Source organism: Ambystoma mexicanum, chromosome 13 (genome assembly GCF_040938575.1).
Source record: "Ambystoma mexicanum isolate Mex_15411 chromosome 13, UKY_AmexF1_1, whole genome shotgun sequence".
In the NCBI taxonomy this organism is placed as follows: Eukaryota; Metazoa; Chordata; class Amphibia; order Caudata; family Ambystomatidae; genus Ambystoma; species Ambystoma mexicanum.
Genome location: NC_090938.1, coordinates 786,383,381 through 786,398,077, shown reverse-complemented (window position 1 = coordinate 786,398,077; position 14,697 = coordinate 786,383,381). Strand labels below are relative to the sequence as shown.

At 48.3% G+C, this 14,697-nt stretch overlaps 1 protein-coding gene across 2 annotated transcripts in view; it reads left to right on the top strand.

Moving 5' to 3' along the window:
• The window catches only part of MSH5 (mutS homolog 5), a 402,336-nt gene that overhangs the window by 97,877 nt on the left and 289,762 nt on the right, over nt 1-14,697 (top strand). For both annotated transcript variants that reach the window (XM_069635150.1, XM_069635151.1), the window contains 2 exons: nt 6,747-6,868; nt 8,471-8,580. In XM_069635150.1, the coding sequence (XP_069491251.1) occupies nt 6,747-6,868; nt 8,471-8,580 (232 nt within the window). The remainder of the gene's footprint in view (nt 1-6,746; nt 6,869-8,470; nt 8,581-14,697) is intronic.

Sequence of the window (14,697 nt, the reverse complement as noted above, 5' to 3'; positions counted from 1 at the left end):
GGGGAGGGAGTCAGTGAGAGTTTGGTAACGGATTGAAATCACAGTTAGCATGGGTTATGCGTGTTCTTCTGTTTTTAAACATGTGAGTTAATTCTTGGGTAATGTGTGCTTGGTATGGTTTGGACAATGTATGTATGGTGCCATGAAGTTTACATCAAGCGGTATACTCATGTTAGGTTATTGGTAAAGGTTGAACTGCTAGGATGTAGTTCTAGAGTGGGGTAGCGCCCATGCTTTTGCAGTACAGGAGAATGCTTGTCTTTTAACTTTCGAGTTGGGTTTGGTTGATGAGATTAGCTCTCTTGCTAGGTAAAGTTTGAACGACTATGTGGGTTGTTTTAAGGGGAGGTAGCACCTTCTCTAAGGTTTCTTAACCTTCTCATCATATTGGACTGTAGTAGCTGACGTTGAGGGGGTAGCTGGGGACGCCTAGTAATGACCCGGTGATAGTGGGAGTGGTATGTCCATACCTGGTGAGTAAATTATTTTCTATGTTACTTGTGATTTTGAATTGTGGATTTTGTCTTGCCTCTTGGTTTTCAATAGTTTGAATTGGTTGAGGATGTCATTCTGGCTAAATATACTGTTTCAGTTTTTACCAGTTTCTGATGTTCGCTTTGGGAGTATGTGGCCACTGCTCTCAATGTGTTTGGAGGGATTTTACATCTTGGTATGGTGCGGTGTGTATGGTGTTGAGTCCATGGGGGTTTCTGTTGGTTTGAGTGATGTTCAGTGTTTCCAGTCAGTACTCCCTGTTGATGTGAGGTTGTGGTTGATGGTTTTGGAGACTTTGAGGTTTTAGTTCTCTAGAGTGGCAGTCTAGAGGCCTGCTGGAGATTCCAGGGTGGCAGCCTGGACACCCGCATTGTTATAGGCGGGGTCAGGGGGTTGGAGGCGAAGCAGTTGTATGGTGGTCAGGAATGTAGGTGATGTAGCCCAGTTCAGGGTCGGTCAGTCCTGGGGTGAGAGCCCAGTGGTTTATTTGTGGCAGGAACAGGCAGATGGATGATGGTATCTTTGCAAGGGTATTTGGCTTGCGGTTTGTAAGGGTGTGATGATTTTGTTGGTTGGTTGGGTTTGCCTGTGGAAGTGTCCGTTTTCTGTCGAGTGTCATGTTTTTCTGTTCTTGGAAGGTGGTCGTTTTGATGTGGTGTGTGACTTGTTTTGTGCAGGTTAGGTTTGTAAAGGAGGGAGGTGTGTTGTATTGTGCCTGTCTCTGGTGATGTTTCTGGTGATGTCATGTGGAATGTTTGTGTGTGGATGATAGAATATTCTTGGTGAGCTCTCTCTCTCTACTTTTATTGGCCTAAAATGGGGCCTGAGGTAGATAAGTATTGCAAGAGTTGCCACACCTGCCAAACTTCTGGTAAGAGTGGTTCCAAGAACGTGGCACCTTTTGTGCCTCTCCCTGTTGAGAGGGTGGGAATCGACATTGTCGTTCCCCTTGACCCTCCAAACTCTTCAGGCAACAGGTTCATCCTTGTTGTAGTACACCATGCTACTAGGTACCCTGAAGCAATTGCTATGAGGACTGTTACAGCTCAGGCTTGAGGTTTATTGAAAGCCTAACAAGAGCCCCTTGTCAAGCTCCAGTTCTAAGCGCTCCCGACTACCACCAACCCTTCATTGTGCAAACAGATGTTTCCAATACAGGTATAGGTGCAGTCCTTAGTCAACTAGATGAGAAAGGTAGGGAACACCCCATTTGCTTCATCAGTAGGAAACTGAAGGAACCTGAGACAGGGTGGGTAACTATCGAGAGAGAATGTTTTGCCATTGTGTGGTCTCTGAAGAAGTTTAGGCCATACTTGTATGGTACTACTTTCACCATTCAGACTGACCACCAACCCTTGAGATGGTTGATGGAAATGAAAGGGGAAAACCCAAAACTGTAAAGATGGTCAATCTGCCTCCAAGGGTTTGATTTGACCATTTAACACAGGTTAGGATGTCACCACCAAAATGCTGATGGTCTCTTTAGGATGTTTCTAACCGACTAGAGGTAAGAGACTCATCTAGGAGTGGATTAGATCCTCCTGTCCCTTAGTCTGGGGGTGGGGGGGCGAGTGTTAGGGAGAATTCTTGTCTAAGGCTAATTTCCCTTACCTATAGAGTCCCCCAGCAGCTTTGCTGGATTTGAAGGGTTTATTTTTTTTCTCCTGCTAAGAGTGAGACCCTTTTTTCCCCACTCTTAGACAGATTGCTAGTGTGTTTTTTAGGCTATCTTGTGTGCTCCTGGTCTATGGGGTTTTTCTCACCCTCATAGGAATCCTCTTTTTAACATGTGTGGTACACAGCACCCTTGTGCCGTACCACAGGGGTGTTGTAGCGACCCCCACACATAGACTCCATACCCTGGGACTGACTACTGTCTCCCAGGGCATGTAAAGTCCCCATTGACTTTACTAAGTCACTACTCATGAACTAAACCAGTACAACCCATCTTACTATGGACGTACTGGAAAGGGTTAATCGTTTTTCCCTAATGTTCATTTTCGAGGGGGTACTGTACAGTCCCGCTCTCAAAAGTTTCTGGCTCATGGCAGTGGTTACTACCGTAAATATTCGACAGCAAATATTTTCCTATGGGATTTTCCCATTGTTCGAGGCTACCAAATTTACTGACAGCCTCTAACATACCGCCGGTTTATTTTAATATTAACTTTACTCCGGTAGGTTTTTATTGCTAGAACTTTAATAATATTTCTTTACTCGTATCTTTCTCTATAATCCTAACCCAGGTTGGGGATCCTTTGTTTGTCATTTTGGCCGCCATCTGCACAGAAGCCCTCCTCTCGGCGCCACTGAGTCTGAGGTAGACAGGATGTGTGGGAGGGGGAATAGGCACCCGGGACAGGGTTGCCTACGCAACCCGAGTCGCACTCTGCCCTGATAGGCTGGGGCATTCTCCCGCCAGGAGAGCCACCCCACTGTGTGAGTGACAGCTAGGCTGTATGAATGGAGGTCTTGCTGCATAAAAGCAGGGTCCTGAGGACTGGAGGACAAGACGTTGCCACTGGAACTAAGAAGCCGTAGAGGAGAGAAGCTGAAGACACCTGCAACGACTGAACCACCGGTGAAGCCCTGCTGCAGATCCTCACCTCTTTTCTCCAACGACTTGAGAAGATCTTCCTCTGCAAGAGTCTTTTCCCTTGAGCTGGTGGGGCCAACCAGTTCGCCAATCGCCTTCCCGGACCTGCCTTTGTCGAATCGCCAGTGCCAGTCACTAGGAGACCGGATAGCCAGGCACCCGTCCACCCGGACCGCGATTTAAAGGAGAGTACCTTTTATTCTTTTGGCATCACCCCGGGTGGTTTCATCCCTGGGCAGTGCAGTAACTCGAACCTTCCTCCACGATGATAGCCTCTCTTCCTCTGCTGGATCTCCCAAACTGCAGGAACTGCCAACAACTACCGCCACCGCAGGAGCCTCTTCTACTTTAAGGGTACATTGTTCCGCCAGGCCTCCTGTTTCGTTGGGTATTGCTTAAGGTGTTTTAAATCCTTTATTTACCTACAGGGTTGGCCGCCCCTATCATCTAACAACCGCCTTTTCGAATCATTAAACAAAGACTTGACTGCAGCTCCTAGAACATTTTGATCCTGGGCACATTGCCTTGTACCATTGACTCTGGCACAGGCCTATTGACTCTGGCTAAATCTGTTATAACTGCCTTGTCTAGATTGCTTCTCACATAGAAATGTGTTGGTGCACCTAACTCTTATAACCACCTTTTCCTTCCCTCCTTTTAAACTTGTGAAGTGCCATTTTGCTCGGTTTTCACCTCAGTATTGCATATGCTAAAGTACTGCCTTGCCTAACTTGTTCACAACCTACTTGGGAAGTGTTGCTGGTGTGTTAAAGAGTCTAAACCTGTATAACTTGTCCTTTCCCTCCCTTTTGAGAAATTGTTTGAGTGCCATTTCTGCTTGGTTTTCACTGTGCCGTTTTGCTCAGTTTTCACTCTTGCTCAAACTTGTCTACAATTTAAATAGGGAGTTGTGTATACTTTTCTTGACTGATTTAACTTGCTTTAATAATAGTGATTTGTGTGTGAACATCAGAGTGTGTAAAATATATATATTCTTTTTGATACAAAGCTTTGGTCAGTGTTTCCTTGTTCCATAGTATTGTAGTTCTAATGTGTAAACCCTGAATACTGTTCATCTCCCTCTTGAGATAAGTCTGACTGCTTAGCCACAGCTACCACCTAAATCTTTGTGGTACAGACTGATACCAAAGGGGATTTCTTGCATATACCTGTAGTCTTAATCTTCTGTAGTGCTCCCTAGGGGAACTGCACAGGATTCTGCCTAACACGCATCACTTGTTCTTTCCAGGGTATTGGGTCACTGTGTTCCTGCTGAACGCTCTCCTTTGTCCTCTTTACGCTCCCCACTGCCGTGCTGTGGCTCTGCGTTGTTCCCCACCAGCCAGTATCGGGACTGTTAATGGAGCAATCGGTCCACCTCCTTGAGGTCACGCCACTGTCGGTCGGTTCCCAACTTCCAGTCAGGCCTGCTCTCCATCGTCCTGCTAAGGACTCATGCGATCTGCTTTCGGTGTTCTCGACACTGTAGGCTTGCTTCTCTTGCGTACCTTCTTGCTTCCCGGTTTGCACTTCCCGGGTCTTCACACCGGCCTTGCATGCTTTGCGTCTCATTAAGTAATTTCTCCCTTTTTATGTTGTACAGCTGGGTCCTCCCTAGCAGAGTACGATAGTCTTGTGTTTGTGTCCACTCTGTATTCTTCATGTCTCCTATGGGCCACCTCTTCCCAGTACCTTCTGTACTTGGCAAAGGAGAAGTTTGTAAAACTACTTCAATCTTCTTCTTCCCAGTGCTTTTGGAAGAGGATTTAAGATCAGATTGTATGTCCATTTTAGTCTTCATAATCTTGGTGGTGTCAATATTTGCAGGCAGGAAGGAAGGCGTATTGCAATATCATACAGTAGTGCTTCAGATTGTTCCTCAGCAGACCTTATGAGTTTCATGGTCTCCAGGGTAAGAGGGTTAGGGGGTTCCATCACGGAATGTGAGTCCTTGTCCCCATGCGGGCATTCTCTCCTTGTGAGGTCCTGCTTTCTGCCACCCCTAGGGGGCATGTTGCTTAGTGGGCATGAATCGTCCCAGCAGACATATAAACCGTTGTGCGCTGTTGCTCTTATATCTCCTCTCGCTGCACTTCCCTATGTCACCTTCAATCAAACACGGTGCTGAGAAGCTTAGGTGCAGTGACGAGGGGTGTTGGCAGAAGCCGTACTGCAAAATCTTTATTTAATTTCAATATTTCCTTCTTGTGACGTTATTAATTTAACCAACTGACCAAAGCATCCTCCTCAATCAACTCTACTCTGCTCTTCATCCGCTCCTCACTGCCCCCGGTTCGTGGTAGCATAGAGAAAATCTGACTCTGCTCAACATTGCGACACCCTCTCCCTGTGCACTCCTCTCCATCGTTGTGTTACACTCAGTTTCCAAGTTCCCATGTGCAGCTTCTGCTCGCGATTGAGCCACCCTACTGCTGAAGGCCCTCTTCTTGCTGAAGGCATGCATCTCTCCATGCTTGGTCACATGATGATTCTCCTGAAAGAAAGACTAACTTCCTCATACAGATTCTCTATGCGAGGTTACAAATAATCTCATTAAGTCCTTGACAAGCTTAAATGACTATAATTTTGATGTACTCATGCATATACTCACTGCATTTGCAGGTTATTCCCAAACCATTCAACTCAAAGGTCACTTATGGCTTGAATGGTTTTACTTGGAAGGTCGTCTTTGTGATCAGTATTACCCCTGCAAGGAGATGCAGTGAGCCTGTATACAGCGTGTGCCCTGAAGAAGTGTGAACACCCACTGAAGTGTGCTCTCCATACCCTTCTTATCAAGGGTCTTTCCAGAGTTTCACTTTACCAAACAGATTTTCCTTCCCAGTTTCTTTCTGAGACCTCATTTATCAGTGGCTGCAGAAACGTTACACAGTTGCAATGTGAGAACCACCCCACTTTTGTTGTTCCAGACTTGAAACTAATGATTGGGAACAGAGCTCCAGATAAGATTTTGAAGTTGGGAGTAAAAGGATTTTTTTTTTTAGGGAGTAAAAAAAAAATGTCCCCATCCCAATGGCCGTATTTAATAAGAGTATCAATTTGTTTTGATTGTAAAATAAATGTTTTGTAATACGTATTTTTGGTACCACGTTATTCATGCACTTTAAAATATACGTTTTGGCTTTTTCAGATGTGCACTACTGGTTGAAACATATCCATGGAGCTGTGTGATTGAAAGGAAGGGGAGAGGCTCCTAAGTGCCCGTTTCCTGTTTTTATTGGGCCTATTTGTATTCCCTATTTTTATATTTTGGAGTATTTTCCTATTTTTAGGGAGTAAGCGTGTCCGATGCACCGCTTATCTGTTGGGCTGATTGGGGAATGTCTTCTTTCTTTGTGGTCTGTGGTTGTAAAGCCAGAGACAGGCAGGCACCTAAAACTTGCATTGTAGAATGGACCATTCCTTGCGGTTCTCATTTCGCATCTTCCTTTCCAGAAGGGGTTTACGCATGCTCAGATAGCAAATCTGCATTTCTAAAACATGTTGCGACAACAGTGATCTTAATGGCAGCCATGTGGATGACACTACAGTCCATCTGCTAGTCTCTGCAATCAACAGATTTGCTTCTATAATGAATTGAGATGTCAGAGGTTGTCAGGCATCAGTAGGACTGACTCATTTATGCTTCCCTCAGGTCTGGAAGTGAGTAAGCAGAGGATCCTCTCCGGCCATTTTCCATTCATGCCGTCGCACCTAACGGAGACAGAGAGAATCCTGTACCTGTCCTCTGTTATCCCATTTGATAGTCCAACTATGGTAGGTGGGTTGTTGTGCTAACTTCTCACCTCATAAACAGAATCAGTGGCCTATGCTTTGAGTTGTATCTTGTTCGCAGAAGGGAAGGGCAGGGCAGTAGATTAGAACATTACCTTGCCACCTACTCAGGCTCACACTAAAGTGCCCTGTATGTGCTTAATGTGATGGGAGCAGCAAGGGGCTTTTGTAAGGTGGCTCGACAAGTGGTCTGAAGGCTTTCTGAGCCGTTGTGTTGAGGTGGTCACAAGTGTTGAAAAGCAGGGGTCAAAATAATGTGCCAGGCGTGCTGTACCAAGGCCCAAAGGGAATGGGTTGGCAGAGGGTGAACAGTGCAGGGCATGGAAAAATAGACGGATAGGCAGGTCCACCTCTAAGAAACCTGCACACAAGTCATTTCAGCCCATGCCATGTTTCCAGGGTGTTTGTTCCATACCGAGAATAATCTGCTACGAAACCTCCATGCGGTAAGCAAAGAGACTGGTCCAGTGTATGCTAGACTGACCAGACCAGCCATGGGAAGGTCTGCTCATCTCCAGTTGATTCTGCCCAGCAGGTTGACCTGCTCTGAGAGAGCCATTTTACAGGCTTTACCAGCTCTGGTCAAGTTTGCCCAGAAGCCTGTTAAGTCTTCCCAGAAACCTTCCCTGCCCTGAGAGAGCCTACTTACAGGCTCTGTCAGTTCTGGGCAGGTCTGCCCAGAAACCTGTTAAGTCTTACCAGAAACCTTCCCTGCCCCGAGAGAGACTACTTACAGGCTTCACCAGCTCTGGGCAGGTCTGCCCAGAAACCTGTTAAGTCTTACCAGAATTCTTGCCTGCCCCAAGAGAGTCTACTTACATGCTCTGCCCAGAAGCCTGTCCTGCCCAGAGAGAGCCTGCTCACACGCTCCGCCAGCTCTGGGTGAGTTTATTCCACGTCCTCGCCAGTCCGCCCAGAAGACTTCCTTGCCCCCTGAGAGAACCCTTTTACAGGTTCCACAAGCTCTGGGCATGTCTGGCCAGTAGCTGGTCCTGCTCCAAGGGAGCCCACCTACAGGCTCCATGACCTCAGAGCGAGTCCGCCCCAAAGTCTGTTCTGCCCCGAGAGAACCCGCTTAACGGCTCCACCAGATCTGGCCGATTCAGAATCTATTCCACTGCACAGGGGTAGAAGCGAGTGCCCAATGCCGGGTCACTTTTGGGCTAGGGCAGCACGACCCATCGCAAACTATGGCTCAAGGTAACACTTGAAATGGCAGGGTGACACCTATGGAGAGAAGCACTGCATGTCTCATTAGAAAATGTTAATGAGGTACATTTTCGGAGCACATGTTCACAGAAATGCAATTTGTTAGCAAAAAAAGAAAAAAAACAAGCAAGTGCCAGAGGAAAAGAACAGGATTAGGAGGAGAGGGGAGTTCCCCAAAGGATAGGGCAGTTTTGGGAAGATGACATGGTTAGCCTCATGTTGGTGAAATCAAAAATAGTCAGAAGTGCATAGATCCAAGAAAGCGCACCCTGGAACGTCCAGATGTTTTATAGTTAGACCTCACTCAGAACCTGCAGACTGCTCTACCCTGCATTACTCTCGCTCACTGGTTCTCCTTCTTTTTTGTTCTTGCAGGTGCGGGCTCTTGGTGGCCTTCTAAAGTTCCTGGAGCGCCGGCGCATAGGTGTGGAGCTGGAGGACCTCACTGTTGGTGTACCTATCCTCGCCTTTAAGAAGTTTTCCTTGTAGGTGTTTCATTCAGAGTGACCCTTTACATATATATTTTTTTATAACTTGGTTTGTATTAAAGTTTTGATAAATCGCAAGAACATTGATCAAATTACAAAAGCATTTACCCCATCACTTGAGTTCCATGCATAATCTCCCCTCCCCTCCTCCCCTCAACTCCCCCCTCAAAGATAAACTTGTACACTTTGGCCGTTGGGTCTCTATAGAGGGCTGAGATCCATCTCCGAAAGTTGGGGCCAAATCCCACTCTCTCTAATACTTTCCCCATGTATGCCCATTCCACTCGATCAAATGCTTTTTCTGAATCAATGGAGATTAGGAACTCTTCCAGGTCTTGCTCCTGCGCCATGTGTATTAGATCAAATGTCTTTCTGACGTTGTCAGCTCCCTGTCGTCCTTAGATGAACCCCACTTGGTCCCCGTGAGTAAGTGATGGCATGAGCATCTCTAGCCTTTTCCCCAGCACTTTGTTGAAAATGTTCATGTATGTATTTAACAGGGAGAAGGGTCGATATGATTGACATCGCGTTGGGTCTCTTCTTTCCTTTGGGATTACCACTACCAGATCTTGCAGTCGGGAGAGTTGGGTAGAATTCCAGTGTCCAGAGTTTGATTAAACATCTCAGCCATGAACAGGGCCAGGGTGGATCGAGATGCTTTGAAAAAGCACACTGTGGATCCATCATCACCTGGCGCTGTTCTCCCTTTCATTTTCCCAATTATCTAAGTTATTTCTTCTGCTGAGATTGTCATATCGAGCGCGGCTGCGCTGTCCGCGGATATGCTCGGTATGGGTAGGGCGCCAAGGAAGTTATCTATCCACGTTCCATCTCCCTTGAATTCGCTCCTATAGAGGAGTTTGTAGTTTTTGGCGAATTTCTCTGCTACGTTATCATCCTCATAGACCTTCTGAGCCCCAGCCTGCTGTATCGCCCCACTCTCCTAGCATTTCTTTGATGACGCAGTCTCCATGCCAGTATCTTGTTTACGCGCTCCCCCTTTTCCATGTAGTTTTGTTTTAGTAAAGCAAGCTTTTGCTCCATCTGGTGTACAACTAGTGCCCTCACTTTCTTTTGTATTGCTGCACTTTAGCAAACTTTGTAGGGGAGACTTGGGATCTTATGGTCCCTTTGTGTTTTTAAGGCATTTACCTTTCCCCTTAGGTCCGACTCCACCCTTTCTCTCTCCCTTTTTTTCCTTGCACCCAGCCGCATTAGCTCTCCCCGTATTGAGGCATTGAATGCCTCCCATACTTTTGGCAGTCCTACCTCCCCATTATCGTTGAACTGAAGAATTCTTTTATAGATTTTAACAACCCCTGGACTGTTCTTTTGTCTTTCAACAGTAGATCATTGCATACCCATCTACCCCTCTCGTTCCCCTCCCAGTCCAATTTCCCAACTCGACTCTGACTAAGTCATGGTCTGACCATGTGATGAGCTCAGTAGTGGTTTTGGATACCTTGCTTGACAGGGAGGTGTCCAGGAGGACGTAGTCAATGTGGGAGTGCGCATCATGGACTGAGGAATAGAATGTATAGGGGGGCGAGACCCCTCTTTCACATATGAGCAAGTCTACTACCCCAAGCTCGTTATTGATTCGGCCGAAGCATCGAGATCTGCTACACTGGGCACGGGAGACCTCTGCCGGTTTAGCTCTTCATGTCCCTTGCTGGGTCCAATACCACATTAAAGTTGTCCCCGATGATAAGGAACCCCTCTGCAAAGGTCTGGATTTTCCCCTTTACCATGTCCCAGTGCTGATCCTGTCCCTCATTGGGGCAAAAAACCAAAGCCAGGTTTACCTTTTGTCCTTTTATCCACCCTTTGACTAGTAGGAAGCACCCATCTGGGTCTTTCAGGATAGCCTCAGTCACAAAACCCAGCTTGGTAGCTATAACGATGGCTACTCCCTTTTTCTTGAATGTACTAGAGGCGTGGGGAATCAATGCCACCGATTTAGACTTAATGGATGGTTCCCTACCTCTCTGCCAATGAGTCTCCTGTACGTTCAGTAGGTCAGCTGCCAGCTGATTGAATCTGCGCAGCAAGAAGGATCTCTTAAGCAGGGAATTGAGATCCCTAACGTTGAGAGAGCCTAGGACTAAGGCCACATTTTAGTCAGCCATCTGTGCCCTCTTTTGCTAGAAATAGTACTGCCCTTGTTCTTTGTGGTCCTGCCATGGGATCAGTGTATACCCATACCCTGTGTGTGGAGGCCCCGTGTGACCCCTGTAGTCCATTATTACGGAAACATTTTTGAAAACCTTCCCCCTGGCAACAAATAAAACTGTCAAGAAGTTTCTAACTACCCCTCTCCCACCCACCCCCCCCCCCATCGTGTCTGGACCTTTGGCGGTGAATCTTTCACCATCCGGCCAGACCACCAACCTACCCTTCTACAGGCCTTGATCCACCTCAAGTCCCATCCCCGGAGCCCCCCTCCGACCCCCAATCAGACAATTATCCCCTCCCTTCTGATTAAACCCACCCAGCACCCCTTACCACTGTTTTCAAGGGCTTCTGACCGGCACTTCAACCGTGGGAAGATCAACCCCAGTAATCATCCTGCCCGGCCCAGCTCCAATGGCGATGAGCAAGTTCAGATGGTCTCGCCCGTCCTTGGTGATGTTGGTTTCTTGGGCCGGGTTCACTCTTCGTTTAAGTGTGGTACTTTGGACCATTCCTTATGTTTGAGCAGGAGAGGGTGGGTTAAGCTTCTTATATTTATGAAACTCCCTAATGCGTCTTCTGTCAGAGGATCTTTCGATATTCAACTTTTCCTTCTTTGTGATTTGTTCTTGCACCCCTTCTGAGCTTGGAGCCACCACGTCCACAGCCGCCTCTCCCATCAGTTCTCAGGAGACCCTGTTGATGTCCTCCATCAGTAAATTGTACTTGTACCCTTCGCATTCAAAATTTAGAGAAAAGGGGAACCCCCATTGGTATCTGGTACCTTTGGCAGTCAACCATTTCGTCAGTGGGCCACAGAGTCTTCGCCTCGACAAGGTGAATGAAGAGAGGTCTTGGTAGATGGTGACTCAGGAAGACCCCAACTGCCCCGGGCCCACTGATCTAGCTTTGTCCAGGATCTTCGCTTTCTCTGCATAGTAATGGAACCTTGCCAAGATGGACCGCAAGCCCTTACCTCCACCTCCGGATCTATGTGCCCTGTCAATGGTTTGTTCAGCGGTCATATCTTCCTCAAAAAGGTCTCTGATAACTTTGTTGATCGCTGCCACAATGTATCTCTGGGTCTCTCCCTCTTTTTCCAGAAATCTGAAGAAACTGAGGTTATTGCAGAATCACCCAAAAAGACGGATAGAAATTGCTCAAATGCGTGATTTGGCCGAATTTCGGCCGTTCGAAAATTCGGAACAGCCGAAAAACTTCAACCAAATCACGCATCCATGCTGGGGGCTGCAGGGGTGTCCCCCGTACCCTTGCTTACTATATTGTGCGCACGGTTTTCGGGGGAGTCCCCTGTAGTCATCCCAACAACAACAAAAAAAAGTGCTCCTGAGGTTGCTGGGGTGTCTCCCGCAGCTGGCCCGAAGAAAAAAGGAAGGACCCTGCTGCGCCGGTTCCCGATCATAGAAGTGAAAGGGATAGGCGTCGCAGGGACCAGCGAGTCAGAAGCAAGGTAAGTAGGGGGTTGGGAGTGGGGGAATGTGGGCAGGGGGTTGGCCAAGTCAGAAATGTTCAGTGGAGAAAAGACCGAACATTTGTAACTCAGTCTTTCAACCCTGATCTTTTTTTGTGTCGCTCTCGATTCTCAATCATCAGTTTTTAGGGTACATTCTCCTTCTCTTCTCTTCAGTTCTGAGATCCTCATATTGAGTTGGGTCTCTAGGACATCCACCAAGGACTGGTTGGCCTCTAGCCCCTGAAGTCTATCATCCATGTCGTACACTTTTGTTATCGAGGCAATCCAGTCTAATACTGAGATCGGACCTGAAGCCCTTGTGTTCCTCCGGTATTGCCGCCATGTCTCTCCGCATTGAAAGCCTATCCTCTGCCATGGTTGGGTCGGATGTGACTAACCCTTCTATTGCTGGACTGGAAAGCGGGGCAAATTTGTATTTTTGAAGTGCAGTGGACCAGTTCATGGATGTGCGCGAGGGGGCCTCTCTAGGATTGCCTGAGCTTCTCCTCTCTTTCTAGGTGCATGGTGCACCCTACCCACGGCTGGATCCTGCACCCCACCCACAGCTGGACCCCTCCAGGGGCGCTCAGTGGGAGGGTGTCTTGATGGTGTCAAACCTTTGAGGGGTGCAGAGTCATGCACCTTGAATTCGACTGAGTCTCTGGAGGCAGTGCGGGTGACTCCCAGAGCTCTGTGGGGTTGACACTTATGCTGGGCATAGTTGAGTTTGTCCCTCATGAGGTTCCTCACTGTTTTTCTTAGCCCAGGGATCGAGTGGTGGCTCAGGTTCCTTGCCCGGCGTCCTGGTTTGGGTGACCCACTGATACGGAGGAAGGAGGGGTCGGGCCCTCACTTCTGATAGATGCAGGTTGCCCCTCTCCCCAGGACAGAACCCAGCAGGCGGCAGTCACACCAGGCACCACTGAACTCTGTGGGCACACCTGGTGGATGTGGTTCTCTAGATTTGCCTTAGAATATTTTCCATACAGTCTTGCGCAGATGTGCCTGCCGTTGGATGTCCTCGCCACGGAGGGGGGGGGGGGGCAGGCACCCCGCAGAGCCCTTCCTGCTAGCGTTGGGGCAATCCTGCCCTCCATCCTGAGGGGATAACTGGCTGCCCCCTACCTCCTCTGCTCTATTCCCAGTGGGGGGGGGGGGGCAGCCAAGGTTAATTTAGTCCGGGCGGCCAGGCGCCCTCTTTGCCTTTTGCCTCATGAGTCTATTAGGGTGTTGTTGGGCCGGCGGGCTCAGCAAGGAGGCGGGGCGAGCTATTGCGAGCTGAGGCGAGGGCTGGAATGGAGTGCTGCTCACCTTGTGGCTGATGCCTTTCTCGGGGGCTGGACGCCCTGCTGTACTTTGGCACGGGTGGCTGCCGGGACAGAGAGCGGGACGTGGCTCAAGATGAGGGGGCTGTTCACGCCACCCCGGGTCCCTCAGTGTGGAGGCTTTTGTGTTCGGGCCGCTCCTCCGGGGGTTCAGGCACCTTGTTGCTCACCAAGATGGCTGTAGTTCTGGAGTGATGTTGGCACCGTTGCTGGCTTTCTACTGTGTTATGGGGCAAACACTGGGGCCTCTGGGTCCATTGTTTGACACTCTGGAAGCTCGAAGCATGGGCTCGCCAGGGGGGTCAGAGGCACATTCTGTTGAGGGTTGTTTGGCGGGGCTCCACACCAAAATGCACCACGCTGAGTGCATATCTGCCACTCGTGGTGGCCGATCCTTGTGACCCTTATATTTAAATGTTCATTATTCATTAAATTGTCATAAATATCTAAGAAACGTTTAATTTAAAACAACACAGAGAGAACATTAGACCTCACAAAATGAAATGGCAAACCCCTGAGAGAAACAATGTGAGCTTCTCACAGTGGAGCTGCGTCCAGCTCATGGCATAGTAGGCTAGTCCCAGGCAGGTGGAAATCCATTTACTAGAGATATGCCTTTGTTCCAAGCCTCGCTACACTGCCTGCCATGTGTTATGTGCAGGTAGTGGTTTGTGTTTTTCCTGTTGAGACAGGCATGGTATCAAGAGAGATGACACAGACAACAGATGTACAGTTCCAAAAAAAACTTTATTAATGATCAGGATGGTGTAACGCCTAACTTGCCCTATGCTAAGGAGGGATTTTAAAGTCTTGGGCCTCATTCCGAGGTTGGAGGTAGCCATGGTGTTATTAGCACATTGGCTACCCTCTTACTACATATCCGGTCCGGGTTCCCTGAATGGGGAATTACCGGGCTATTCCAACCTTGGAGGGCCCGGTAATTCCTCATTGAAGGAACCCTTACCCAGTACTTCCCCATTCCCATTTGAGCCCCCATAGGGCTCAATGGGAATGGGGACCATGCTAATAACGGGCCTGTTATTGACGGGCCCGTTATTAGCATGCTGGTCCTTTAGCGGCTCCCACTAAGGGCGCCTGGAAAAACCAGCTGCCCTTAGCGGGACCCGCTAAAGGACCTCGTAA